At 44.8% G+C, this 26,563-nt stretch overlaps 1 protein-coding gene and 1 long non-coding RNA gene across 10 annotated transcripts in view; one reads left to right on the top strand and one right to left on the bottom strand.

The window, feature by feature from the left end:
• GHR (growth hormone receptor) overlaps window positions 1-26,563 on the top strand; it is a 208,044-nt gene that overhangs the window by 103,844 nt on the left and 77,637 nt on the right. For all 7 annotated transcript variants that reach the window (XM_075932500.1, XM_075932494.1, XM_075932496.1 and 4 more), the window contains one exon: window positions 3,025-3,105. In XM_075932500.1, the coding sequence (XP_075788615.1) occupies window positions 3,036-3,105 (70 nt within the window). In that variant the 5' untranslated portion in view covers window positions 3,025-3,035. The remainder of the gene's footprint in view (window positions 1-3,024; window positions 3,106-26,563) is intronic.
• LOC142829958 (uncharacterized) overlaps window positions 3,063-26,563 on the bottom strand; it is a 31,370-nt gene continuing 7,869 nt past the window's right edge. For 2 of the 3 annotated variants that reach the window (XR_012904932.1, XR_012904931.1), the window contains exons 2-3: window positions 9,160-9,395; window positions 3,063-3,187 (exon numbers count right to left, since the gene is read on the bottom strand). This is a non-coding gene — a long non-coding RNA (uncharacterized LOC142829958). Of the gene's footprint in view, window positions 3,188-9,159; window positions 9,396-11,124; window positions 11,176-26,563 lie in introns of those variants that run through there. The other variant, XR_012904933.1, reaches the window with a different exon arrangement.

The following is a 26,563-nucleotide window of genomic DNA, read 5'->3' as shown; positions in this document are numbered from 1 at the left end:
TATCAACATTCTCTAGTGGCAAGAGTTCTTGGCAATCACTGTAGTGAGGACAGTCTGCTATTGTGACTTTTCTTGCTGGTTTTAACTCAATGCTTCCATGTCTATTACAGGGCAGAGTTTATACACTCTACCACACAGCTTTCCACTTTGAATTGCAGTTGTTCCTTTCTCTCTCCCCCCCCCCCCCCATAGGCCATAGGAGCCTTCTCAGTCGAATCTGGCTTCTCCTACACATAACTATGTTGAAGAAGGAACATTTATTGGACTGTTGTTCATATTGTTGAAGGTGGGGATGTAGGAGCAGTTTGAGAAAACATCACATATGAAACTAGTATTTCAGCCCCTGAACAATGCTGTCCTTGTGGGAACCAATTTGTGAGACAGCCATCAGCATCACAGTCCGCTGTTGCTTCTTAATATTCCTGTGGGGATTTCTGCTAGGCTCTGTCTAATTAGAGGGCAGCTACCATTTCATGGGAATGGTTTCTCTTAAGAATGATCTTTGATACCAAGAACAATTTCATGATGTGGTTTTGCTTCAGCTCTTAGAACAGATCTCTGTTTTCGTTCGCTTTTGGGATCATTCTCTAGTTGTCAGAGCCAGGAGTAGTGCTGTGTATGGCCTCTCTCTGACCTACCAGGATAGTTCTTCTAGAGTAGCTGTCAGATGAACACCACTGAGGAGCCCAGTCCCTGTTGCCTGTAGAATTAGAATTCTTTTTAGTAGAGAACCTGGGGGCTGCTATTGGATATCACCACTCCAAGGAGTATCATCTCCCATCATACCTTCCCTCTGACTCACCGCTGAGGCACATGTAAACTGCAAGCATGAATAAGTGAACAAATTGGTGGAAGGTTAGAGGAGAGCTCTGTGTAAACACAATAGTTCATCTCTGTCACCAACTGAAGTCGGTCCAATTAAAAAAATATTTTCCCAGCCCACCCGGTCTGACTAAATTCAGATATTCAAGTGTGGAGCATAGAGATGACCATCCTGTTTTAAACTCAGATAACAAACAGCCCTAATGATGAAGCTGCTAATGGACCAGTAATGAATGCTTCCAGTGGTCCATAGGGCACAATGCTGGCCATTATTAAATCAGTGTTGGCATGTATTTGGGAGTTGTATTCCTTGTTTAAGAAAGTCTTTAGTAGTATCCCTAACAACACATGGTATCTACCTTATGTACTCATACGGCCCTATCACCTTAGTATCTGAGCACATCAGAGCCTTAATGGTTTTATCTTCATACCATGTCTGAAGTGCTAGAGAACTGAGGCACAGAGATAAGTGCCTTGCTTGAAATCCCCTACAAAGTTTGTGGCTGAAGTGTATTTTACTGAGGTTTCCCTTGGACCTTCAGTTATGGTGCCAGTCCTCTTCTCTGTTTGATTAGGTATGGTTGTGCATCAATTTTGATGTTAGAAAGGAACCTTGGGATCATCTAGTCTGACCTCTTCCATAGAAATTCTGCAAATAATTCCTAGAGCAGATCTTTTAGTTAAACATCCAATAGTGATCTAAAAATTGCCGGTGATGGAGAATCCACCATGGTCGTTGGTGAATTATTTGAATGGGGTTAATTGCTCCACAGTTAAAAATATACACTTTTTTCCAGTCTAAATTTTTCTAGTTTCAACTTGCTGCCATTAAATTGTTACACTTTTCTCTGCTTGACTGAAAACCCTTTTTTCAAATATTTTGTTCCCCTTTGTAAGTTCTTACAGACTGTAACCAAGTCATCCCTTATCATCCAAACATCTTTCATCTTTGTAAATTATTTAGATTTGGTTTCTTAAGTGTATCACTTTAAGTTGTGCTTTATAATCTTCTAATCATTTTTTCTGGCTCTTCTTTGAACCTGCTTCAGTTTATCTTTGTTAGCTTCACACAAAAAAATGTGGTAGATAATATAGCACTGACAGTTTGCTAAGGCAAAAAAGAGAAACAAATAGAATTTTTGAGAAATGAAACAAAATTTTTCCCCTTTAAAAATGTGTTTATATTGAGAGTTGACTCCATAAGACAGAGAATATTTTATTGCCTCTCTATAAAACCATGGTGCACCCACATCTATAATATAGTGTGCAGATCTGATTACTGTATCTCAGAAAAGGTATCTTCATACTGGGAAGAAGTTCAGAGAAGGGCAACAAAAATGAGTAGGGGTATGTAATGGTTGCCAGATGAGGAGAGATTAATAAGACTGAGACTTTTCAGCTTGGAAAAGAGATGATAAGGGAGGATATGACAGAGGTCTATAAAATCATGACTGATGTTGAGAAAGTAAATAAGGAAAAGTTATGTACTTGTTCCTATAACACAAGAAGTAGAGGTCACCAAATGAAATTAATAGGAAGCAGGTTTAAAACAAACAAAAGGAAATATTTTCTTCACACAGACACACTGTCATCCTGTGGAACTCTGTGCCAGAGGATATTGTCAAGACCAGGACTTTAACAGGGTTCAAAAAAGAGCTAGATAAATTCATGAAGGATAGGTCCATCAATAGATATTAGCCAGGATGAGGAGGAATGGTGCCCCTGTTCTCAGTTTGTCAAAAGCTTGGAATGGGTGACTGGAGGGCAGGGGGATCACTTGAGGATTACCTGTTCTGTTTATTCCCTGTGGGGCACCTGGCATTGGCCACTGTTGGCTAGGTGGACCTTTGGTCTCAATAAGTATGTCCATTCTTATGTTCTTCGGATAATCTTTCATTTCATTCTCAGAAAGCTGAGTGGGGATAATGTGGTGAAGGAGAATTCCCAGGTTATAAGCCAAAGACAGAAAGTCCCTTGTTTTCCTCTAGCAGTCCTCTGAAGTAGTATTTACTGTCTGTCATAGAGCGTAATGTAATGTAGTACTTTGAGGCAATAAAATTTATTATAACATGCTTCCTTCATAAACTTTTGCTTGTACTCCATTCAGAAATTAAATAAACCAGACAACACATTAAATTGCATTTAAATGTAATGATCTGAGTTTATAAAAATCTGATTGTACTGTCTCTTTTATGATTGCAGAACCAAGAGGGATGGATCTTTGGCAGCTGTTGCTTATTCTGGCGCTAGTTTGTGCAGACAGTTCTCTTTCTGCAGGTGAAGGTGAGTTTAAACATTTTTTTGGCCATTATTTGGTGATGTCTGAGTTCTTTGGTCACAGCAAAGTGTATGCATTGCAGATTTTCTGAAATAGAAAATGTAGCTGTTATCTTTAAGAATAGACGAGTTTAAGACAGAGTGTTACAGCCGTGGTCCCCAACGCGATGCCCCGTCAGAAGACCCCACCGGGCTGAGGGACTCCGACAAGGAGGCCGGCAAGCTGACCCTGTCCGGGGAAGGTACCGGGCCAGGGGAAGGGAAAACGTGCATGGCTGAGAGAGGCACGAGCATGCGCTGTCAACCCGGGTGGAGCCACGTCGGTGGAAGTCACTTGCGGCGCACCGGAGGGGGTGGTGCCACGTCGGTGTGGCGTTGCGGCGCCTTTTTTTAAAACGGCCAGCTGTGGCTCAGGGAAGGAGGAGGAAGGAGATATGCCGAGTGGGGCGTGGGGGAGCAGAGCCTGGCTAGAGGCGGGACGGCGGTGCGTGCACCTGACAGGGCGGTAGTGCTGTGATGGGCCGGGACTGTGAATGCCAAGCGGCCCAGCTCCAGCACCTGGTCTGGAGCCCAGGCTGCAGGGACTTCTGGGGCCCGATCACAGCAGACTCCAGCCCTGCAAACTGGAAGGCAGAAGAGAGGGGAGGGGAAGAATAGGGGGAAAGAGTGGGAGAGGAAGGGGCTTGTGCTGATGGGGGGGCAGGTCAGGAGAAGAAAGGGAAAGGCACGAAGGGACAGGGTGGAGGAGATACAAATGCCGGGGGAGGGAGGCAAGTGGAGACAATGAGAAAAAGGGCAGGAGGGGCGGTGTCAGTGGGAGGGGGGGACAGGGTGATGCTGGGAGAGGAGAGGAGTGAATAAGGCCATTGGGGCTAGAGTGGAGAGGTGCTGGGAGAAGGCTTGAAAGAAGGGATGGGCATGAGGAAGGCGGAGATGGAGCAAGTCATGTGTGAGGGCACAGGGGAATGAGGGGAACGGGGGCAGAGGGTGGTGAAGGGGTGGGCATCAGGGAAAAAGAGGGCAAAGGGGGCAGAGGCAGTAAGGGAAGGGGGAGGCACCAGGAGGATGCAGGGGTAAGGGAACGTGCAGGTGCCAGGGGATTCTGGGGGTGAAACAGAAGGGCAGACACCTGCAGGGGAGAAACCAGCACCAGAAGAGAGAGGCAGGGCAGGTGTGTAGAGGAAGGTGTTAGGAGAGGGGATGAGGAGGGGTAGCTCACATGATCAGAGTGGTGCTACTGGAGGAGTGGGCACAGGGGGGAGAGAAGGGCTGGTGGAGGGGGGCAGGTCTCAGGAAGACTGAGGGCAGTGAGAAGGGCAGGAGTCAGGACAGCAGAGGAGGGTGAGAGGTTGGGGAGCAGCAGGCACCAGGGGAGCTGATGGAGCCAGGGGAGGAGACACGAGGGGGGTGGGGAGTGTGAGATTTAAATGTGCCATGATTTTTTTTGGGGGGGGAGGGTGTGTTTTTTGCTCAACAACATTTGGACATCCCCCCCTTTTTAGTAATGCAGAATTTTGTTTAAAAATTACAACATAATTAACATAAAAATTATCCAACTAAATTAAGTTTCTATCAAATTTACCCAATTCACATTTAATATGAAAATAGCAAATTCACATGGTAAGGTGAAAGAGTAATTGCTGAATAATTTAATTAATACCTTTTACATGTAAAATTACCTTTTTTTATCTTAGGATTCATATTTTAAATATGATGTTTTTCGTATTCTTTAACGTACAAATACAAAATAAGCCTTGAAAAATTGTTGGCGCCCGCCACACTCTTCTGAAAACATGAATGTGCTATTGTCCACAAAAAGGTTGGGGACCACTATGTTACAGCATAAAAGGAATGGTGATTTTAAATACAGCTGCACACGACACTGGATGAGATGGAGGTGGAATCAGTGTTTGCATTGGAAATCTATACATTCAAAGAGAAACCTAAAGCAGATTGTGCTACTTACAACTTGGATTGGGAAACTAAAACCAAAGCTTCCTGTGGATTTGCTCAGTTGTTGATTCAATAAGATTTAATGAGATTTAATGATTTAATAATCATTTACCTCACTTCACTTGCCTCAGAATAGAACTCATTCAGTCTTTTTATCCTGATTTTTGAAATCCCACCCTGTGCTGATAACCCCTCTCTGGTTCAGAAATAATAAAGAAATTACACATTTTTACACTAATCTTAATACCAAAGCCAGCATTGTAGAAACTGTGAGCAAGTTGTAAAACACATTCCAGTAGGGAAACTAATTAGAATGAAGTAAAATCGGTATGAAAGAGGACACAGGACTGTTGCAATTGTTAATAGCAACAGGCCAGACCACTCAGTAAGTCAGGCTGTAGCTCATGGGTGGGCAATAATTTTTAAAAGGTGACCACTTAAGAAATTTCTGAAGTGGCCCCAGGCCATCCTGGAAGGGACGGGGCCTGGGGCAGAAGGGGAGGGGCCAGGAGACTTCTTATGCTTCCCATACACACACCCTGATTGGTCTAGGGTGGGGGAGCATGAGAAGTTTTCACCCTCTTTGCCTTGCCCCCTAGAGAGAAATGCCAGGTGTTTTAAAAACAGCTGGCATTCCCTCTAGGTCGCCTAGCTGGAGGAGACTTCGCATGCTTTCCCTGCTCCCAGGCCATTCAGGGCCTGGGGGCATGGATCACGCAAAGTCTCTTTGCCTCGCAAGAGCATGCGACAGCTAGAGACACATGCCGGCTGTTTTAAAACAGCTGGCATGTCTCTCTAGCCCAGGAGTGGGCAAAGGGCCCTCTTCAGGCCAGATCGAGCCTTCCAAGCTGGTGGATCCGGCCTGCAGCCACCCTGCTCCTCTCCCACACCAAAGCCAATCAGGGCCTTTGGGTGGGGGAGCGTGCAAAGTCTCCTCGCATCCATGGCAGCTAGAGAGACATGCCAGCTGTTAAACAGCCAGTGTGTCTCTCTAGTCTCTGCACACCCCTGGCAGAGTGGGAAAGGACGCAGGAGACTTTGCGCGCACCCCACCCCTGGGCCGTGATTGGCCTGGGGGCAGGGAGCACATAAAGCTTTGGGTGGCCCTTCCCCACCAAAGGCCTGCAGCAGCTAGAGATAAAAGCCGTCTGTTTTAAAACAGCTGACGTGTCTCTCTAGCCACCGCACGCTCTTGCGGGGGCAAGGAGACTTCATGCACTCCCCCACCCCAGGCCAGTTAGGGCCTGGGGATGGGAGAATGGCAGGGCAGCCATGGGCTGAGTACACCAGCTTGGCGGTGGGCCCTTTGTCCACCCCTGCTGTAGACCTTAATGTAGTCTGTGAAGAGGAACACCAGATGTGACCCTCCCACTCTCTGTGGGGTTTTAGGTCCAATGGAAGAATTCAGTTCACAGATCTACTGACCATACCTCTGGTCTCCCACAGTTCCTCTTCTCCCCATTCCACTGCCTATACAGGAATGAGTCTGTGGCAAGTTGGCACACTGGGGCAGGGGGAAGAGGTAGCTTCCAGAGGTAATATGATGACTCCATAGATTAAGCCCTTTGGGCCTGATCCTATATTCCTTCAGAATGAAAATTATTTTTATTCTATTTCATCAAATATACACAAGACACAAATAAATTTCCATCAGTAATAGAAATTAATGTATAAGCAGAGTTAGAAATGTTGCTTGAGTACTTCTTAGAATTAATATTGTATATTTTGGCCCTTTATTTCATATGCATATTTAAAATTGTTAAAATCTCAATGTCAACTCTCATTCATTAATGACTACCTGCCTCACTCTCTGACCCTGCTCATAATTCCCACAAATGTGAACATTTAAATAATTAAAATAGAAAAATGCTCAAAATATGTTAACTGTCAAATATATTAAAAAATAGAGTTCTGTCAAGCCTGTTCGTAACAAACCTCCAGAAATAGAGCTAAAAAACAGTTACAATACTGGCAGCTCCTTAAGGAGCTGTCCCCAACCTTCTAATAAGAAATAAATTCTTAGTAGAGAGAGTAGAGTAATAGGGAAACTTGGAGGAAGGCGAGTGAAAAGTGATTCCATTCTAGAAACTATAAATAAATTAAGGAAATCTTCCCCAGAAGGGAGGGCTTTACAGCTCTTTACGAAATTCATTTTACAGTAAAACTCCAATAGTCCGGCATCCAATAGTCCAGCACTCCTGATAGTCCGGCATCAAAATGGTAAGAGCCTAGTGAATGAGCTTCGGCAAAAAATGATTCACAAGGTAACAGCAGCAGCAGCTGAACTGAGCAAAAAGGGTAAAAAAGGCTTAAAAAACCTAAAACATTACAGTATACTGTATACAGTATGTGCAATAAAAAGGGTTAAGAACACTTTATATACAGTATATAATATATACGGTATATATGTAACCAGCTTATAGTACCTTCTGATAGTCCGGCATATCTGATAATCCAGCACCACCTAGATACCATTGGTTCCGGATTATCAGAAGTCTACTGTAGTTGGTTTCTTCTTTCGTTTCTTCAACTCTGGAGTTCAGAGCCCACCCACTGCGTACATTATGCAAGTTAAATATATATTGAATTGCGGCTGTAGTTCAACAACTTCCCTGTGGCTGGTTATAGAATCTGGTTTTAAACCAAAGAACTGTGGCTGAGTGCCCTTTGTTCCCCTCTGCAGCCCCTAGTAAGGAGCTACTGCTAGTTTAATCTCTGCCTTCTGCACTAATGTACTTCTGGCTCTTCCTGGTGCTGCTTACGTGGTATTCCTGGATGTCTCTGTTTATAGATCTGTTGTAAAATAGATTTACGCATTTTGCAGAAAAAGAATATAACAAATGGCTTGGACCCCAGGTAAAGCAGCCTCTACCTGCAGTGGGTCCGGCGGGACTGAAGCAGCCCCCTGCCCATGGCGAGCAGAGAGCTGCTCCATTCCCCTACCGGTTAACTGGAACCAGTAAGCCTCACCCTTATTGGTTAACCATTCACATCCCTATCTGATAGCCGCAATGCATTTCACATGTCAAACATATGCCAGCACTTCTGAATTACATTAGAGATGGGTGGAAAATAAGCAAAACAATCAGAAGGTTTTTGATGTGCTCTGCCATTCTATACTGCTGCTTGTGATTGGTAGTGCTGACCAAAAGGTACCGGTGAAGTAGAATGTCTGAAAGCTCCTGTCATTCATTGCAAAATGACAATGCATTCAGAATAGAAAGTAGGAAAGTGCCCGAGGCACATAAACTGGGAGACAAGAAAAAGAGTGTGATTGTGAGTTGGGTTCTTCAGTGAGGGCCAGGTAGTTAAAACCCAACAAATATATATAATTTTTAGTTGGCAAGACACTATGTAAATGAATTTCCCCCCAATTCTGCCATCTGATCCATAAGGATGGACTCCTATGCCCATCCTGATGAAGTTCCATTGAAATCAGTTGGGCTCCACATTGGTGCTGGGAGGAAACTACCCACTTCTTGGGCCATGAGGGATTGTTTCTACGGGCATATCTGTACTGCCCAAGGTTAGCAGACTGAGTTAGCAGGGTAGGTTTGATAAGCTAGGTCTTGAGCAGCTACACTCATATGTAATCCTGGTTTGGGAATGATTGAACCCAGCATCCCAACCTGGGGCTCCAGTATCTATGTTGCATTATGCCACCCAAATCCAGACTTTTAGAGCTCTTCCAGAAAGTGGCTGCTCTAGCCCACTGTTTGTGATGCAGTGCAAGGAATATCTGTTCTCCAAACTTGATCAGAGGACAAAGAGAGTTGGCCCATTGGGTTGTGGGATACGTTTGGTGGATTTCCAGAGCACGAGTCAAGGAGGGCTGCAGCTACACCGCAGAGCAGCAGGGCCTAAACGTTGGGTTCCAGTTTGACTCAGGCTTGGGCCCTTCAGTCCTGCGAGGTCCTGGGAAAGGGGTATAAGATACCAAGCACCACTGTCTCCTGTTGAAATCAGTAGGAGCTCAGGGCACCCAGCACCTCACCGGATAGTGCCAAGTGTGAACTGAGTGGCCTGGTCTACACTAGGAGATAAGTTCAAATTAAAATATGTAACTTCAGCTACGTTAATTGTGTAGCTTAAGTCAAAGTATCTTACCTGGAATTTTGGGGCCATCCACGCTGTGGAAAGTCAAAGGCAACACACTTTCCCTTCAGCTTTCCTTACTCCTCATAGTCCTGCTTCTATTAGCATCAATGGGAGCACCCTCTCCATTCAAATTAGCTGTCTTCACTAAACCCGCTAATTCGAACCTCCAGAAGATTGATTGCAGGTGCTTCGATCTTATCTGTAGTGTAGACATGGCCAGTTTGTTTTTACTTGCTGGATCAGTCCTACGGACAAGAATAGTTAGTTACTGATGTACTATAGTGCCTACTGCTTGCAAGGCACATTCCAGGCACTCAAGGATTGTACAGTCTAGAGACAAATAAACAGGGCAGGAGGGGATAGACCCACAGTAGGCAATTTAAAGCATGTTCCATGTGTGAGGGAGCCTTAAATGAATTCATAATACTAAACACTCATCTAGTCTCCTGGAGTATTGCAGAATCGTGTGAAGGTAAAATTACTGTGAAGTTCCTGGTTTAAAGTTAGTTATGATCATTAAACTTCATTTTGGAATGTAACAACAATATTATTAGAGCAAGAAGCAACAGGCTGGCCAGGAAAGCCAGCCAAAGAAATGTAACTGGCATTGAGACAAAGTGTTTGAGTAATGGGGTGAGAGAACATAGGTGTGCCATTCTTCTGCGGCTTAATATGAGCTATCAGAAGAGGCCTGGTTATAACCAGTGTTCTCTTGTTAACATATCTGCACATATTGGCATTTTCATGGACAGAACAGCTTCTCCTCCTCCCCTGAATAGTGAATATTTGGGAGGCATACTTGTGTTGTACTGTCCTGAGAAGCCTCTATAGGGCCCTGGTGCCACGTAATTTGCCCTGACAGATTCCTGCCGCACAGCTGATGCATTGCCATTGAGAATTCAATCCCAGTGCCAAAGTTATCTGGAAAAAACACTGCTTTAAGCAGCATAAATGGCTACACTGATGTCAGTATCAGTAGTAATCGGACACAAAATATTACTGACCGTATGACATTGACCCATGTGCACAGGGCCCAGCAGAGAAGTCATGTGCTCCACTAAGCCTAAAAATAGGACCTAAGTCTTATTTTAGAGGTGCCTTGCCATCATGCAGGTGCTCTCCATAGAGGTCTGCTCCATCTGTGGCTGCAGTGAATTCCAACATCTGAGTATGAAGCAGGGAGAGGGATGAGGAATAGGGTTGCCAGACATTCAGTTTTTGCCCAGAGTACCGAGTCGAAAAAGGACCCTAGTGGCTTTGGTCAGCTCAGCTGACTGGGCTACTGAAAGACTAGCTGGCAGCAGGGTGTGAGAAAGGGTGAGGGAGAGTGAGTGATGCAGGGAAGGTTGGTTGTCTACTTTTTAATTGCAGAAAATTGAACACCCTTGCCCTACCCCTTCCCTGAGGCCATGTGCCTGGCCCTTCTGAGCGTCCCTGCCTCTACTCACTCCATCTCCCCTCCCTACATCACTTGCTGGCCCCCACCTTCTCTCCATTGCTCACACCAAGCTCGTGTTGGAGTGAGGAAAGAGGATAAGGGGTGCGGCTCTAGGATTGGGCAGGGACTATGGGGTTCAGGGTACAGAAGGGACTCTGGGCTGTGGATCAGGAGTATGGAGCATGGGAAGGGGCTCTGAGCTGAGAGAGTGGGTTGGGGTGTGGGATGGGATTCGTGTTCCCTCTAATTTTTTTCCAATTGTGTGCAGAATAAATTTTGCTATGTGCACCAAGTCATGTGTTGATATGCACCACCAGTAAAAACACATACTGCCAGAGACTGTGGGCGCTGGGCAGCATTTCAGTTTCTCTTGGCTGGCCACCCAAGCTCTCAGCTTACAGGGAATACTGGATGGGATGCGGGCTCTGGAGCAGGGCCAGAAATGCAGAGTGCAGGGTACAAGAGAGGGCTTCCGGCTGGGGCAGAGAGTTGGAGTGTGGAGGAATTGAGGTGTGTGGGCTCCTGGTGGTGCTTACCTTAGGTGTGTCACATGCTTACTCCATCAAGGGCACAGAGAGACCTGAATTCAAATTGCAAATCACAAGTGAGAATGGTTTTGAGTGTCTCAGGTTACACTGACTTAAGTAGGAGCAATGCAACTAAATATCTTTGGGGTTCTGACATAAAGTCACTGGGATTTAGACTCCTAGGGTATGTCTACACTACCCCGCTAGTTCGAACTAGCGGGGTAGTGTAGACATACCCCGAGATACTTAGGAACAAGCTTTTAAAATGTGTAGTCAGGTGCCTAACTACATTTTTAAAACCTGAAGTCATTTTAGAAAATGGGACTTAGGAGTGCTTAAAATTTTTACCCTGTAACTTTATTTGTAGTAAATGAGACAAATGAGCAAGAAGTGATGATTACTCTAACGGGACACTTGACTGTTGTCTAATTATTTTTTATTAGGTGGTGATAATTGTGGCTCCAGTAGGATGGATAAATACATATATATACATTTAGTTTATATTTTTAAAATATAAATTATTTTTCTTACAAGTATTTAATACAGTTATTTTAAAGTATTTTAAGATATTTGACATAATCAAAAGCCATTTTCCAAACAATAAACTGATTTAAAACTGTAGCAGTCACAGGTTGCAAACTGCCTATAAGGCAAGAATGATTTTGGCAGTTCACTTCTGCAGAGCTATGTGCGGCTGTTGAACAAGCCAGCATGGCCCAGATGAGGGAAGGAAGAAAGGATTGGGAACTAGGCCCAGCAAGTGGAACAACACATTATTTCGAATGGTTCCAAAACCAATCTTTCCCAGTGGAATAGAGGCCAGGCACATCCTGTTTTGTTTAGATCCTGGAATAAACTTTGTTCCCAGTAATAACTCTGGCTATGCTGCATTGTAGTTAATTTGCCAACCTGAATATGTGTAAAAAGTAATTCATGATTAATAAAAGCAAAATAAACCCATATTTGAATATGTCCACATACAGATCTCAAGTTCCCTCTTCATTCTCCAAAGTGTGGGGTAATTTAAATCCAAGATTTTTACTCATTTCAAATAATCTTTATTTGAATTAAAATATGTGACCCTGTCCTGTGTTTTGAGAGATCTGGAGGACTAGACCATAAAGAATAGGAATGTCCAAAGTGCTCATAGAAACAGAGTTAGGACATTGCTGAGCACTTTGGAAAATCCCACCCATACAATGCATGGAAATCAATTGCCTATTGTTCCCATAGGCAACCCTGCAATTCCTAAGCATATGGATATATTTAAAATCCAGAACTGAGCTTTCTTCTCCTTGAGAGCTTTAATAATGATCAAAACTCTGAAAACGATTGTCTTGAGGCCTTTATTTTTGTATTTAAAGAAAAACCTATAGTTTATTGTACCAACTTTGTGGTCTGAAGGCATATTAATGGGCATAATATGATTATGATGTTTGTGTAGCAGTCTTAATTCACAATGTACTGTTGAGTATTTCTAAAAGCTATTCCAGTGTATGCATGCACTAGTGTAGTCATTCTTAAAAGCCATTCCACTACACACCATGCCCCAGACTGGCAACAGTTTAATAATATGCAGTGCACAGAATGGACCCATCATAGTTGACAAACTCCCAGCTAAAATATACAATTTATGCATAATTGCTTGAGCTGCTTTTCAGTTCTTAGTACCCCAGCTATTTCATTGAATATCAGTCTACTGAAAAGGCAAATTGCTTGCAGTTTTATGAACAGTACAGCTACATTTAACTGAAATAAAATGGGAACCAGCAGTATTTCTCATTAAGCAATTTTCTTATACAACAATAACATAAATGGACATAACACATTGGTTTTTTTCCCCAAGAAACATTGAGGCTCTGTCTACATTGGCGTGTTCTTGCGCAAAAGCGGCCGCTCTTGCACAAAAACTTGCTGCCTGTCTACACTGGCCGTGTGTTCTTGAGCAAGTAAACTGACGTTCTAATGTATGAAATCAGGGCTTCTTGCACAAGAACTCTGATGCTCCTGCTCAGGAATAAGCCCTTTTGTGCAACTGTTCTTGCGCAAGAGGCCAGTGTAGACAGGCAACATAAATTTCTTGCGCAAGAAAGCTCTATGGTTAAAATGGCCATCAGAGCATTCTTGCGCAAGAGAGCATCTACACTGGCATGGATGCTCGTGCACAAAAGCACAGGCCAGTGTAGACGCTCTCTTGCACAACTACTTTAACGCAAGAACTCTTGTGCTAAAGAGTTTTTGCGCAAGATTACGCCAGTGTAGACGTAGCCTGAGTGTTTGTGGACAGAGGCTTTTCCTTGCTAGGTTTGAGTTTGGAATGATTTCACTCTCTATAAACTTTTATGATTTTGTGATAGAAGTGTTGACAACTATAAATAGAGAGACAGTGTGAGGCTATAGTAAATAAGTATTTCAGGTAAGAAGTTCTGGACTTAGACGCACACCACAAATTCTGTTGTACTCCTGTGCAATTGTGTAGCCATATATGAGAGATGTATTATGTAGTATAAATAGAGTTTCCTGATGTTTAATTCTCTCTGATGCAGTAAGGTGATATAATAATGGGAATCGTGCACATTAATTACAGCCCTCATATTGTAGCAATTGGTACTTTATAATTATAAATCTACTGTATATTTGAGAGAGTTTGTGTGTCTGTCTGTGAGGCTGTTTGTTCAAGAACTCCTCCTGAACAGTAAGAGCTAGGACCACAAAAATTGATATGCAGCTTCCTCTTATAAATTAAAGCAGGGTAAGGGTTTGGTTGTACCAGGACAATAGGATATGCCTAGAATGTAATTTTCTCATAAAACGGAAAGAGAGGGGAATGCTAGCAGAAACAATTATACCGTAAAATGTCCATGGGGGAGGGAAGCAAGGGGGGGAGCAAGGGACCTGAGATGGGGACCAGGACAGCTATAATCCCATTGGGCTGGCAGGGGTGGCGAAAGGGACAGCTATCTACTATATATTTGAGAGAGTTTGTCTATTTGTGTGCCTTTCCCACAGCTGAAGGACATGCAACCCCCCACCCCCCTCAGCTGTACTCACTGCAGCATCTGCAACCATGGACAGATACTTCTCACCTGGACCCAAGCTGCTGTGGTGAGAGAGGCCTGGGGTAGTCCTCTCTTTCCATGGCAGACTACACATTGAACCCATTATTCCCAGTCCCACCCCAGAGTAATGATTTAAATGAAAAAAAAATGTTAATTGAGTTAAGGACCTGAACAACGCTAGGTAAATCTTCTCGTATAATAGATAACATAATCCCTCTACACTCAGTTTTAGGTCCATGTGTTCGGTGCTTTGTTTACACCCAGCAATAGTATAAACCTTTTTCACCAAAGCCTTTAGACTTATGTTTTAAAGTTCAGCACATGCTAAGTGTTTGGCAGAACTGGAGCTTCTATCTCGAGATTAAGAGGTAAACCAAAATGATTCTGATAAACTATACTATGATGGGATTCTTGATTTGCAGCCTGGAACTGTGGGACTATTGTGCCCCCTTAACTCTACCTACAGTCTCTTTCAATGCTTTGCTAGTGACAAGCAGCAAACCCCTCCAGGAGCTGTTATAACTCAGTACAATTACATGTTGGAGCGCCACACCCAGCTACATTGCATGAATGCTCCCAGAGCCACTCATGAATCACACGGAGAAAAGCACCAGCCAGATCCCCAGCTCCCAGCACTGTACCTCAGGAATATACCATCTTGCACTGCTCAAGATGAGCAGGGCAAATTTCTTAATTGGGTCATCACTTCATCAATGGAAAATGGATGTACCCCACCAGATATTTTGGACAAACTCACTGTTAAAGATAAACGGGTAATCAAATGTATTGATTACAAAAGATAGTTTTTAAGAGATTAAAATTATTGGCAAAAAGTCAGAGTGGTTACCAAAAGAAAATAAATATAAACATGCAGTCTAAACTCTCAACCCTTTCAGATTAGGAAACATCTAGATCAGTGGTCTCCAATCTTTTTACCCCCAAGATCACTTTTTAAATGTCAGGACAAGCCAAGATCTACCCCATCCCTTCTCCAAGTCCCCACCCCTTCCTTGAGGCCCTGCCCTCTTTGTTCCCTTCCTCTCCATCACTTGCTATCCCCAGCCCTTAGATTAAGGCATTCTTCATACCCCACTAGATATTGCAGTCCTTAATATACAGGTTTGTCCCAGAAACCTGGGCTAGTCTCTTTTTTTGGAGTCTTCAGGTATCTCAGTGTCCTTGTTGCTTGCAGCATAGGTGGGGGCAGGAGAAAGGCAAAGCATGGGCTCCCTGTGTTCTGTTTTTCCCCCTCTGTCCATGGGCTTGCAGAACACAAGTCCAGGCATGGGTGTAGGGTATTGCTGAGTTATCAGGCAAAGTTGAGCAATTTCCTAGGTGTAGATTTATGCTGGTGAGTCATTGAATTGTAGTTCCCTTGCTGGACAATGGCTGTTGATGGATGTTTGGCACCGCACTTGGGCATTGGTTACTTTCCTTGCTGTTGTCTTTGGAGTGCTAATATCTGGCTGATTCCCCAATATTACAGCATGTTTTAGTGGCAGCCATAAAATACAATCTGATGATTTCATATACACTAAAGATACACATATTTAGATAAAACAGTGACTGTGAGCTGATCATTACTTTTCCCCGATATCTCTCTCACATAGCATGATCTAGCGAGTGAGCCTCATGAATGTCCCTCCTTCATCTCAGAGGGCCGCAATATTGTTGTAACCAAGATGGTCTTCTGGGATAGGGTAGTTTTGCTAACTGTGCTTACATACCTAGAATTTGTGGGGTGTGCCGATTGAACCGTAGCAGCACTTTGATTTGGATGCAGAAGGAGTGCATCGCTCTCACAATGTTCTGCGCAATCAGCATGCATCTCACTTCATGTGTCCTTTCTTTACTTACGTGTCACATTTATAATACTGGTAGGAAAAAAACGATGTGGACAAAAAACAGCAGAATCTGGCAACGGTAAACAAAATGTCTTGTGAGCCACACATAAAACCCCAATGGGCCACAGCCTGCCATCTACTTCTTTATATACAATATCACAATTATATACAATTGAGGAACATGGGTGTTGCAGGGCACTCCCCCCAGGTATAGTGTGTCACATCATCTTTACTACATGTTTTAGAAATGTGCGTCTTTCTGTCCATCCATCTGTGAGTCTGTTTATTCAATAATTTCTCCTAAAATGTAAGACTTAGGACCACCAAATTTGGTATGCAGCTTCCTCTTATCATAACTTAAAACAAGATCATGTTTTGGTTGTGCCAGGATAATGGGGTGTCATTGTAATGGGGTGTCATGGAATTCAATTGTTACTTTCCTTTCCATTTTATGAGAATCTGGCAGGAAGGAGTTATACTGCAGAATGACCATGGGAGCAGCAAGGGGCCAGACGTGGATACCAGGAGAACTATAACCCCATTGGAAGGGGCAGGGGTTGAGAAAGTGACAGTTGTCTACTATATACATGAGAGCACTTGTCTGTCTGTCTGTCTGTCTATCAGTCCCCCAGCCAAGAGATATGCACTCCTCCCTTGGCTGTGCCTACTGGGGCTGCAGTGGCTATGGACAAGTGCTTCTCACCTGGCCCCAACCTGCTGTGGTGGACTGGGGTAGTCCTTTCTTCCCAGGTCAGCCTGCATACTGAACCCCTCCTCCCCAGCCGCACCCCAGAACAGTGATTTAAATGAAGAAAAAAAACCTTATTTGAATCTCAGATGGGTAGCTGTGTTAGTCTCTAAAGCTGTGTCTACATTGGCACCCTTTTCCGGAAAAGGGATGCTAATGAGACCAGTCGGAATTGCAAATGCCACGGGGATTTAAATATCCCCCGTGGCATTTGCATGAACATGGCTGCTGCTTTTTTCCGGCTCGGGGTTTTGCCGGAGAAAAGCTCCAGTCTAGACTGGATCTTGCAGAAAATAAACCCTTTTCCGGAAGATCCCTTATCCCCAAGTAGGAATAAGGGATCTTGCGGAAAAGGGTTTATTTTCCGCAAGATCCCGTCTAGACTGGCGCTTTTCTCCGGCAAAACCCCGAGCCGGAAAAAAGCGGCAGCCATGTTCATGCAAATGCCGCGGGGGATATTTAAATCCCCCGCGGCATTTGCAATTCCGACTGGTCTCATTAGCATCCCTTTTCCAGAAAAGGGTGCCAATGTAGACACAGCCTAAGGGTATGTATAGACTACATGGTTCCGTCGACGGAGCCATGTAAAGTAGTTTACCCGACATAGTCAATGAAGCGGGGATTTAAATAATCCCCACTTCATTAAAATAAAAATGGCCGCCGTGCTGTGCCGACAATCAGCTGATCTGGCGCAGTGCGGCAGTCTAGATGCAGATCGGTCGACAAGGGAAGCCTTTGTTGACTGCTCCCTTATGCCTCGTGATTGTTGGCACAGCGCGGTGGCCATTTTTATTTTAATGAAGCATGGATTATGTAAATCCCCGCTTCATTGACTATGTCGGGTAAACCACTTTACATGGCTCCGTTGATGGAGTCATGTAGTCTAGACACTCCCTAACTGTAAAAACAACAAATAGTCCTATGGTACCTTGGAGACTATGAGACCTTGGTATTAGGCTATGAGCTTTCATGGGTAAAACCCACTTAATCAAATGAGTTGGAGTAGAAATTACAGTATTTGGGGTATATATAACAGAAAAAGATGTTACCTGTTGATTGTAGGATGGATGTGTCTCATTCACAGCATTTGATGTGGAGATGCGAATATTTTAGATCAAAGCGTTTCCCTTTTGTGTTGTGATAAAAGACTTTGATTCTTTCATCAGAAAGAATTCACTGTACTTATTAGAGCCCTTTTAATTATCCTAGAAAAATTATTCCAGACTAACACAAAAACATTGTAAACAGCCACTCCTTTAATTAATAGATTGAGTTCTTACCACACTTTCTTCAGTGTCTAGCTATTTCACTGAAACAAACTTTGATCTAAAAAGAGCACTGATTGAAACCTCTAAAGTAGCAGTTGCTCTGTGTGACTCTAAAAATAAAATAATATAAAAATAATTTGATAGTCACAATATTTCATTTCATATTTTATCACTGAGTGGTCATGAACAGTTACTACTAGCATATTGGTAAGGTGATATGGAAGCTTGCATAGCCATTGACCATTCTGTACTTGTCTTGTACTGAACAAAACCACTAAATGTACAGAAAGGACTGATGGTGTTATAGCTTCTTAGGCACTGGTATAGAAGTTAAGCAATAAGGGTTCAATTCGTGATTCTGCCACCGAGCTTTCATAGTGACTTTAATCTCAGTGCCTCAGCTGCCCATCAGTGACATAAGATAATAATTTCCCATTTTACACAGGTGCTTTGAGAATAAACTTGTTAGTGTTTTGAGTTGCTCAGATATTATGGAGATGGAACCATTTAAGTCCTAGGTAAAAAATTATAAATCTGGCATCAGCATTAAATTCACTCCTTTTCATATTTCAAATAAGTCATAGCTATATACATAGCTGGTATAAATGACTGCTGCTCAGTCAACTTCAATCAATGGGTGACTGAAAAAATGTCATCCTGTCCCTATATTTCTACACAAGACTATGTGCTTGCAGAAACCATACATCCCTTCCATGCAAGAACAGTAATTTGCATTCTTCTATAATAAATGGTCTTTTGGAAGCCATGGAAGGGGTTCATTTCTGTATCTGAATATAGCCTTTGTTTAGGCACATTCTTCAATCAATTTCTGCAAATATATGCCTTTGCTATTCATCTTGTCCCTCTCCCCAGGCATGTTCAAACAGAAACATAAAGACACCCTGTAGCTTTAAGATCCTTGGCAAAACCTCTAAGAATTTTCCCACTGGGCTATTTAAGAAATCTAGGACAGTGTTTCTCAACTTTTTTTTAGGAAGTACCCTTTTTCAAAAAAACAAAAAGTGTAAGTACCCCCAGTACCTACAGTTTTCAGACACACACAATTTTTTTCTACCATTGCAACACATTTGTTTAAACAACTTGATTATAGCTGGGTGGGTAATGAAATTTTTCGGTGTAAAAAGTACAAAAATAATAGTGTTGTAAAACTTAAAAAAAAATCAGTTTTCTCCAAATTTAAGTTGTATTGACGTACCCCACCCTACTCTCAAGTACCTCTAAGGGTACTCGTACCACTGGTTGAGAAACACTGATCTAGGACACCCAGACTGCAGCTTTCTGTCGCTGGGCTCCATTGCTGTAGACATTGGTTGGTTCTTCTTGGTTTCATGTAGGAAGGTGGCAGCCAGTAAAATGAAATTTTAGCTCTTCTTCTTTCTCCATTCATTCCCCTGTTTGGATCCTGCCTCCAAACTTATTGGTCATTCCTAACGATACTATATAGTGTTCATGTGCCTGCTTCACTAAGATCCAGGAGACATGTCAGATGCAAACAGAAAAATGACTGCATATGTGATATTTTTACCATTGTGACAAACCTGCAGCCCTAATGATGGCTTAAGGGAATGGTAATAGGATACAGAGCCTTTCACTTCTAGTTCATCAGTTAGAATCTAACCCCATGGCAATAAAGGACTAATCATAACCATTTGAAAGCTTTTAGATAACTGTATGAAACCAGGTTGCGTGAATCCATGAACTTTATATTCCTGAAGCTATCTCCTTTGTTGGCATCTCCACGGTGCAAGCTGAAGACTTATAGAAATCTAAATGTTCTGTCATCATTCTAGACCAGGGGTTCTCAAACTCGGGCTTGCACAAAACATGGGGCAACTTCTATGAAATATATCATTTATATTTAGCGTTTTATAAAATTACATACACTTTTCCACTGTAACGTGGTATATTGACTTCAAGAAGTATTATAAACAAATAATGCAGCAATCATTGTTCCTAAACAAAATATATATTTACTTTAAGGAAATTGGACTCTGGAGACTATTATACAGGTTGTACCTCTGAAAACTGGCACTCTCTGGTCCGGCAATATCTGTGCTCCAGCAGAACCACAGATGCTTCTGGACCAGGGAGCCCAGGAGCCTAAGGGCAGGAAGACCAGTGGGGCAGGGCAGCAGGGACGGCAGCTTAACTGAGGGCAGAACGGGTTAGGGGCCGGAGCCTTGCAGCAACCTTCAGCAGCCCAGGGCTGGGGCCAGAGTCCCCCAACAGCCCGTGTTGGCGCAGGGCTGGAGCCCTGCAGCAGCCCCTGGGAGCATGGGACTGAGGTCAGAGCCCTGCGGCAGTGCAGGGCCAGAGTCTCCTGGCAACCCCCAGGAGCTCAAGGCCAAGGCTGAGGCCAGGGTCCACCAGCAGCTTCCTGGAGCATAGATCCAGAGCCCTGTAGCTGCTCCCAGATGCGTGGAGCTGGAGCCCCACCGCAGGAGCCAAAGCCTGTGTCACCCCAGCAGCAGCTGGGCAACAGCCCAGCCAGATTGGGGAGAGTACAAAGCAGGGTGCTTATTGGGGCAGCCTGCCAGCAGCAGGCAATGGGCATGGGAGCCAGCAGCTGGAGACCTCCCTCGTTCTGCAAATTCTCTCATTTGGGACTGTTAGGTCCTGATGGTGCCAGACCAAGGAAGTCCAGCCTGTATCAAGTTTGTTGTCTTGACACTAAAAAGAAGGTTACTAAGGGGACTAAGATAACATTAGACAGCTTCGTTGTTCAGTAGCTGAAGAGTTGCATTAAACTGCAGATCAATCAACTCACTGAGATCTCCCCTCCCCCTCCTCCCGGCCTCCCAAAAAAGAAGTAATTAAAAAAAAAGAAGTGATTTATAATTTAACAGTCAGACACAAAGGTGGGGCAGTGCTGGGGGAACATGTGGAACTTACAGCCATCTCATAATTTGCCTTAACTCCCTTCCTTCTCTGTAGCAACCCTTACCAGCACAAGGCTCAAACATTACACAGAAGTGAAGGTGGCCTGCTATGGCATTGCCATTGTTACCTCTGCAATTCTGCCCTGCTGCTGGTTCATGCCCAGACAGCAGCAATCATTCTATGGCCACCCAGCTCTGAAGGTAGCGCCTTCTACCACCAGCAGCATAGAAGTAAGAGCGTCAATGGGGTCTTAGGTCTGCTGTGAAAAGTGATATTGACAAAGTTTCTTTGCATCCTCCCCAGTATTATTTTACAACAACTTTTTTTTGGCTTATAATACTAATTCAATTCGTATTTTAAAATCAGTAAGAAAAGATACATTCTTTTAAAACGATAAGCTTATATGCTTGGTATTTACATTTTTAATTTAAGACATGGGATTGCACTCAGACGCTTGATGTCGACAACACAAAGAGTTTTAAAGAATCATTGCTCTAGACATTCTCCCCAAGTCAGGTTTATGGAGAAAGCTGCATTGTTACTAAGGATGTTAAATATCGGTTAATTTATTAGTCGAGTAGTAAATGGAATTTTCACTAACTACTCAACTAGTTGATAGGCACTTCCACATTGCTCCTTTTGAAAGCAGAAGTGCCGTGTGAAGCCTGGGGTCAGCTGGGGATTCCTTCAATGACTCTGGGCTCCATGTGGCGCTGCCGTTTTGAAATGCCGCAGGGAGCATGGGACCAGTGGGGGACTGTTTGAGTCATGCGCTGGTCCCGTGCTTCCCCCAGCACTCTCACCTTTCAAGTGTAGTATCATGCCCAGGGCATCCTTATCGACTAAGTAGAAGCATCCTTATCGACTAATCAAATAGTCAATGCAAATTGCATTGACTTTTCAATTAGCCTAGTAATCTAAATTTAACATCCCTAGGCTGTTGCTCAAAATGCCAAACGTGGGAGGACGTGATGCACATGGATTTTTTTCTTCCTTAATGTATCATCCAGAATAATGAAGGGGAAAAAACTTGCACCTCTTCATTTAAATGCATGACTGGCATGTCACTTGTTTATGAGAGAGGGAATGGAAGAGGCCAAGTTTGACATGGGTTTCCTTAACAAACAACGTATGGGGTGTGATTCATGTAGTAACATTAGGCCAGGCTTTTAAAGGTACCTAGGAGCTTTTGAAAATCCCATGAGGGACCTAACTCCCATACTTCCCCCTCCTTAAAATAAAAAATAATGGGGCACTGTCACCTAGAAAATCTTGTCTGTTTAAAATTCTGAACCTTTTTATGGACAAGTAACACTAAAACTGAAATGGCGGGACACACACATGGTAAGTGGACATCTGGTAACTAAAATCATGCTGGTGATTAATTGGAGTTTTCTGATCATACTTGACATGTAGTGATGTCATAATTATGTGTATGATGTAAAGTATTTGCTTCTGCTTTGTGCAATATCTCATAGTATAGGATAGTTGACGTTATACAGGCAGTCTCTGGGTTACGTACAAGATAGGGACTGTAGGTTTGTTCTTAAGTTGAATCTGTATGTAAGTCGGAACCGGCGTCCAGATTCAGCCGCTGCTGAAACTGACCAGCGGCTGACTACAGGAAGCCTGAGGCAGAGTTGCTCTGCCCCGGGCTTCCTGGAATCAGCCGCTGATCAGTTTCAACAGGCTGAATCTGGACGCCAGTTCCGACTTACATACAGATTCAACTTAAGAACCCCAGGCGTCCCCAAGTCAGCCGCTGCTGAAACTGACCAGCAGCGGCTGAATCAGGATGCCTGGGGCAGAGCAACTGGGGTGCTGCCGGGTTGGTCCAGTAGCACCCAGAGCGGCGCTGCAGGACCAACCGGCAGAGCCCCAGCTGCTCTACCACAGGCGTCCGGAGAAAAGCCTGGTCTGCTGGGGGGGGGGGGGAGGGCACATTAGCTGCGGCCCCCCCCCCCCCCCCCAGCAGACCAGGGAGACGCGGGCGGCGGACCGAGACGCACCGAGGTCCCGCCGCCCGGGTCCTCCGCGGCTTTGCTTCTCGTCTCCCTGGTCTGCTGGGGGGGGGGCTTCCCCCCCAGCAGACCAGGGAGACGAGGAGCAAAGCCGCAGAGCACGCGGGCAGCGGGACAGCCCATGGAATCAGTAACCTATAAACAAGTTATTTAAAAAAATAACTAGAAAGTGTTTTAAGAAATAAAATCCCTGTATTTAAAGTGTGTGCAAAACATCAGTGTGGATTTTTATACATTTTTGTTCTGATTTGATTTATTTTTTCCATCCATGTCTGTGAGCTTTCATCATGTTAACTTAGCCTTAAAGATATGCTGTGTTCCCATTTTTCAAACTGCCTTACTTTGTACATATATTAAGACAGTTTAAATCCTTTGAACAGAATTCATTTCCCTTCGTTGTTTAAAGTTTGAACATGTTCTGTTGGCTTTTATAAACAGCGAGAATTATTTGGTACTCCAGATGTTTACAATAGTTGGTTCACAAAGCATAGTGAAACATAGTAAACTAAATCTGGTAGAGGTATAAAAAAAATCTGTCTCAAACCATTTCACACATGGTTTTGGGAGTGGGGGGGGAATGCAGATTCTTTAGAACATAATAACAATAAGAATGGCTATACTGGGTCAGACCAATGGTCCATCCAGCCCAGTACCCTGTCTGCCCACAGTGGCCAGTGCCAGGTGTCCCAGAGGGAGTGAATCGAACAGGTAATGATCAAATGATCTCTCTCCTGCCATCCATCTCCATCCTCTGACAAACAGAGGCTAGGGACACTATTCCTTACCTATAATGGCTAATAGTCATTTATGGACTTAACCTCCATGAATTTATCTAGTTCTCTTTTAAATCCTGTTCTAGTCCTAGCCTTCACAACCTCCTCAAGCAAGGAGTTCCACAGATTGACTATGCGCTGTGTGAAGAAAAACTTCCTTTTATTTGTTTTAAACCTGCTGCCCATTAGTTTCATTTGGTGGCTCCCTAGTTCTTACATTATGGGAACAAGTAAATAACTTTTCCTTATTCACTTTCTCCATACCACTCATGATTTTATATACGTCTATCATATTCCCCCTTAGTCTCCTCTTTTCCAAGCTGAAAAGTCTCAGTCTCTTTAATCTCTCCTCATATGGGACCCATTCCAAACCCCTCATCATTTTAGTTGCCCTTCTCTGAACCTTTGCTAATGCCAATATACAGGGCTTGACAAAAAGCGGCGAAAGCCGCTCGCCAGCTCTGCACTGCACATGTGTAAGAGCCGCATTGCGCATGCATGCACCGTCGGTAAATAAGGCGCGCGGCTGAAATCTACTCGCCACTGGTGAGTAGATTCTATAGTTTGTCAAGCCCTGCCAATATATCTTTTTTGAGATGAGGAGACCACATCTGTACGCAGTACAGTAATTCCTCACTTAACACGTGCCCGCTTAGCGCATTTTTGCGATAGTATGATTTTTTGGGGGGGAACATTTTTCAAACAGCACGACCCCGTCCCCGCAAGTATATGATTTCGCCTCAGGGCGGCCAGTGGCCAGCAGCTGCGTGAGGCTTCCCCTGCCTCCCTGCAAAGTGGCAGAGGTTTGCCGTTCGCAGTGCCGTTCCCCGGTGACCCCCTCTGGCCAGATGCCTTGTGTCTGGCCACAGCAGGTCACTGGGAAACTGCATGGCGAGCGGCAAACCTCCGCCTCTTTGTAAGGAGGCAGAGGAAGCCCCACACAGCTGCCCATGACCAGCCAGCTGGGGAAACCCAGTCACCGGCTGCAAGCCCCCTCCCCTGTCCTCCTCTTCCCTTCCCCAGAGCCAAACACCTTCCCAGTCCCCTTTTTCCCCCAACCTTTTGTCCCAGTCCCAGGTACTCAGAAGTGCAAGCTGGAGCCGCAAGCGCAAACGCAACCCTCATAATTTCCATTATCTTCAATGGGGAAATTGACCCCGCATAACACGTTTTCACTTAACACAAACATTTTCAGAAAGGCATCTATAGTGTTAAATGAGGAATTACTGTATTCCAGATGTGGGCGTGCCATGGTTTTATATAAGGGCAGTAAGATATTCTCTGTTTTATTCTCTATCCCTTTTTTAATGATTCCTAACATCCTGTTTGCTTTTTTGACCCCCGCTGTACACTGCGTGGATGTCTTCAGAGAACTATCCACGATGACTCCAAGATCTCTTTCCTGATTATATCTTTAAAGGTGCAGTCCTAGAAACTTAGGATAGCATGGGCACATATGTTCCAAATGCTTCAAGCCTTGCCTTGTGTGATCATCCTCCCTTGCTACCGGGTAATTCAGACTCTAGGCCAAATCAACATTTAACTGCTTTGCTCTACTGCCAGCAAAAAAGGAAAGATACAGTTGATCCTCCCAAATCTGGGACTCTCTGGTCCGTAGGGCCATGGATGTTGCTGGACCAAAGAGCCCCAGAGCAACACGGGCTGGGGTACCCTGGCAGGAACAGGAACATCTGGGGATCTGGGTAGCCCCCAGCCTGGCCGGGAATCCCCAGCATCAATGGAGCAGGTGGTTGCTGGGAAGTCCCCAGCATCACCAGGGTCAGGCGCAGCTGGGGAATTCAGCCCCGGCTGAGGAACCCCCAGCTTTAGTGGAGCCATGTGGCTGAGGAACGTTGGCCCCAGCCAGGGAACCCTCAGCTGAAGTGGAGCTGCGTGTGGCTGGGTGGCTGTAGCCAGGAACCCTGGGAAACTCCTGGTGACAGCGGGGTCGGGGTGACTAGGAAGCCTCCACTGGCAAACCACCAGCTGAAGCGAGGCTAGTGGAGGCAAGTGGCCCTGGCCGGGGAACCCACAGAATCCCCAGTGGCAGAAGGGCGGCCCTAGCAGCAGGGTGTGGTGTCTGGAGGTGCCCCAGCTGGGGAACCCCCATTGGAAGCAGGGAACCCTGCAGGCAGGGAGCCCCAGCCAGGAACACTCGGTGGCAGCGGGACTGGCAGGAGTTCGTGCCAGGAACCCCAAGAGACCCTGGGACAGTAGGTGGGCAGCAAGGTGCAGAGCCGTGCCAGGCAGAAGCAGGTCAGGGAACCCCAGGGAGAGGAGCCTGGGAGTGGGGCAGCATTGACCTCCCCTGGTCCAGCTAACTGGTCTGGGGGTATGTCTACACTACCCCGCTAGTTCGAACTAGCGGGGTAATGTATGCATACCGCACTTGCTAATGAAGCCCGGGATTTGAATTTCCCGGGCTTCATTAGCATAAGCGGGGAGCCGCCATTTTTAAATCCCCGCTGCTTCGAACCCCGTGTAGCGCGGCTACACGGGGCTCGAACTAGGTAGTTCGGACTAGGGTCCTATTCCGAACTACCGGTACTCCTCGTGAAACGAGGTGTACCGGTAGTTCGGAATAGGCACCCTAGTCCGAACTACCTAGTTCGAGCCCCGTGTAGCCGCGCTACACGGGGTTCGAAGCAGCGGGGATTTAAAAATGGCGGCTCCCCGCTTATGCTAATGAAGCCCGGGAAATTCAAATCCCGGGCTTCATTAGCAAGTGCGGTATGCATACATTACCCTCCTAGTTCGAACTAGGAGGGTAGTGTAGACATACCCTGGGATAGCTCAGGTCCCGAGGGTGCTGGACCAGGCAGGTCCAACCTGAA

This window comes from Pelodiscus sinensis, chromosome 6 (genome assembly GCF_049634645.1).
Source record: "Pelodiscus sinensis isolate JC-2024 chromosome 6, ASM4963464v1, whole genome shotgun sequence".
NCBI lineage: Eukaryota > Metazoa > Chordata > Testudines > Trionychidae > Pelodiscus > Pelodiscus sinensis.
This window is presented reverse-complemented; position numbering and strand designations above follow the sequence as displayed.